At 51.7% G+C, this 2,129-nt stretch overlaps 1 protein-coding gene across 1 annotated transcript in view; it reads right to left on the reverse strand.

Annotated features, from left to right (window-relative positions):
- Positions 1 to 2,129, reverse strand: part of LPCAT4 (lysophosphatidylcholine acyltransferase 4) — a 9,385-nt gene that overhangs the window by 3,620 nt on the left and 3,636 nt on the right. Inside the window, exons 5-10 of the mRNA XM_008588356.1 lie at positions 1,801 to 1,913; positions 1,614 to 1,674; positions 1,261 to 1,319; positions 1,024 to 1,058; positions 425 to 479; positions 217 to 299 (exon numbers count right to left, since the gene is read on the reverse strand). Coding sequence (XP_008586578.1) covers positions 217 to 299; positions 425 to 479; positions 1,024 to 1,058; positions 1,261 to 1,319; positions 1,614 to 1,674; positions 1,801 to 1,913 — 406 coding nt within the window. The remainder of the gene's footprint in view (positions 1 to 216; positions 300 to 424; positions 480 to 1,023; positions 1,059 to 1,260; positions 1,320 to 1,613; positions 1,675 to 1,800; positions 1,914 to 2,129) is intronic.

Below are 2,129 nucleotides of genomic sequence, written 5' to 3' on the forward strand. Positions count from 1 at the left end.
AGAAGGATGTAGAAGAAACTTCTGAAGGCTCATGACTGACTCTGGCCTGCTGATTTCAGGCCACTTTAATGTTCCACTCCTCAGTCTTCGCTGTCCCATAGCCCTTCCCATTGCCTGCTCCCCTATCTTTGCCTCAAAACCTCACCCCTCTGACCCCTCCTTGTGGTTCCTTTGCCCTGTGTAATTGCTCCAGGAAATACTTTGTAGGACACTCACTGTGCCATGACCCTCTGGACATTGTTGGCATAGAGGGTGGGGTCCCTGCTCTCCGCAGGGCTGGGGTGATATACGGGGAGAAACTGAAACATAAACACACAATTCTTGTCAGGACCTCAAAGTGAGGGGTGACCACTCCCACCCTCTTTTCCCAAGGATTTGGGGGTCTGTGATGTCCATTCTCCCACCCCACCCATGGGGATCATACCTCCACATCCACAATGCTGCAGGGCTGAGAGGCAGTGAGCCAGAGGACTTTGAGTCTAAGAGAAGAGAGACTTCGATGCTCACCAGTCTCTAACTATGGGCTCCTGCCCTGAGGAGGGGAGTGGAAAAGCTCTGCCCATCGATATACAAATGAACCCCTAGCCACACAGTCAGCAGGGTGAATATGCAGTTGGGAGACGAGGGAAGGGCCAGAAAGGTGTTAGGGAAAGAGAGAGGGGCTGCAGGGATATGCCAGAGGAAGAACTGTAGGGAAGAGGAGGTCTGGGTAATGGAGGGAAAAGGAAATAGGCATGCCTGGTGGTAGAGGTTCTCAAGGAGGGACGACTCAGGGAGAAAATCATTTAGAAACATAGAAAAGTAAGTGAAAGGGAGCCATAATTGCAGCAGGAATAATTCAGGTGAGACAGTGCTGCCAGGTTGTGTGGGGAGATCAGAAGAAAGGAACATCTCCTTCTCTAGAGTTCTCTCAGTCCTAGAATAAATCAGGGCCATTCACCTTGTCTGGATATTGGAAGATGGGCCAGGAATTCTCTCATGAACCCTGCTCCCCACCCTCACCCCAGGAATACCAGAACTCACACTCCAGGGCCCCTCCATGCCCAGCTGGTGGTATCCTATGGGAGAAGCAGAGGTGAGGGCAGAAGGGCATTACTTTTATTCCCTGGAACTGGCCCATCTTCTTTGAGCCAGAGGCCTTGACTGCATCCAGCCCCACCCCCAGAGGCACATCCTATCATGGTACTAATAGTCTTCACTTATTCCCACTTAGGGTGGATTCGTGCTCCCCACCCCCCACTCTTTTGAACTAAGACTCACCAGACTGTTGGGGTAGCGGATGAGGACAGGCTGCACAGGCACCCCTGCAATGAAGGCTCCTAAATCCCATTTCCACCCCCACCCCCCAAGCCAGAGGTTAGTGCATGGAGGTAGCTAGAAGGCATTAAGTAGGGGGGTCTGGGACAGTTCTCAAATAAGATCTGGCCCTGCTCCATTCATTTGTAATTTTCTCTCTGACTCCTCAACTTGTCAGCATGAGATAGGAGGTTCCCTCTCTCCCTTCCTCCCCGATGAGTGAACCTCCCCCAACTTCTTGGGTTATTCCAGAGTCACTCCCCAAATCTGGGGCTCCTTTTTCTCACGACCCTACCACCCACTATCATTGTATTCACCTGGTTTGAACTTAAGCAAAGCCTTCTTGTTGGAACAGGTGCCCTCAGGAAAGAATAACACCTGCGAGGGGGAAAAAAATGAAAAGAGTATAATGAGGTGGGGAAGTCTGAAGGGGTGGGAAGAGGAAGGAGAAGCCTCTTCAGGAGCACTAGAAAGTGAGGAGAGGGTCTTAAGATCCTTACCCACCTGGGGCCACTTGCCTCCTGAGGTGGCCCGCCTTCGGACCTCCTCCACCACTCTGCGCCTAGAAGCCGGGTCGTGTCGGGATACTAGGATGGCTTGGTTGAATCGAAGAAGGGCTGGAGTTGGGAAAGGAAACAAGGAGGAATCACTTGGTTCCTACCCAGGGGCATTAATATCTGCAGCCTCCACTTCCTCAACAGTATGAGATTTTCTCAGTTGTCCTGGGGACAATCCCTTTATAGAACTGTCCTTTTAGAGAACTGACCAGAGCCCCCGCCACCACCTTCTTTATGCCCCAGCCCTCAGAGTCTAAGAGAATGGCTGAAAATGGT

The sequence above is a fragment of the Galeopterus variegatus genome, unplaced genomic scaffold (assembly GCF_000696425.1).
Source record: "Galeopterus variegatus unplaced genomic scaffold, G_variegatus-3.0.2 Scaffold4786, whole genome shotgun sequence".
Taxonomy (NCBI): Eukaryota; Metazoa; Chordata; class Mammalia; order Dermoptera; family Cynocephalidae; genus Galeopterus; species Galeopterus variegatus.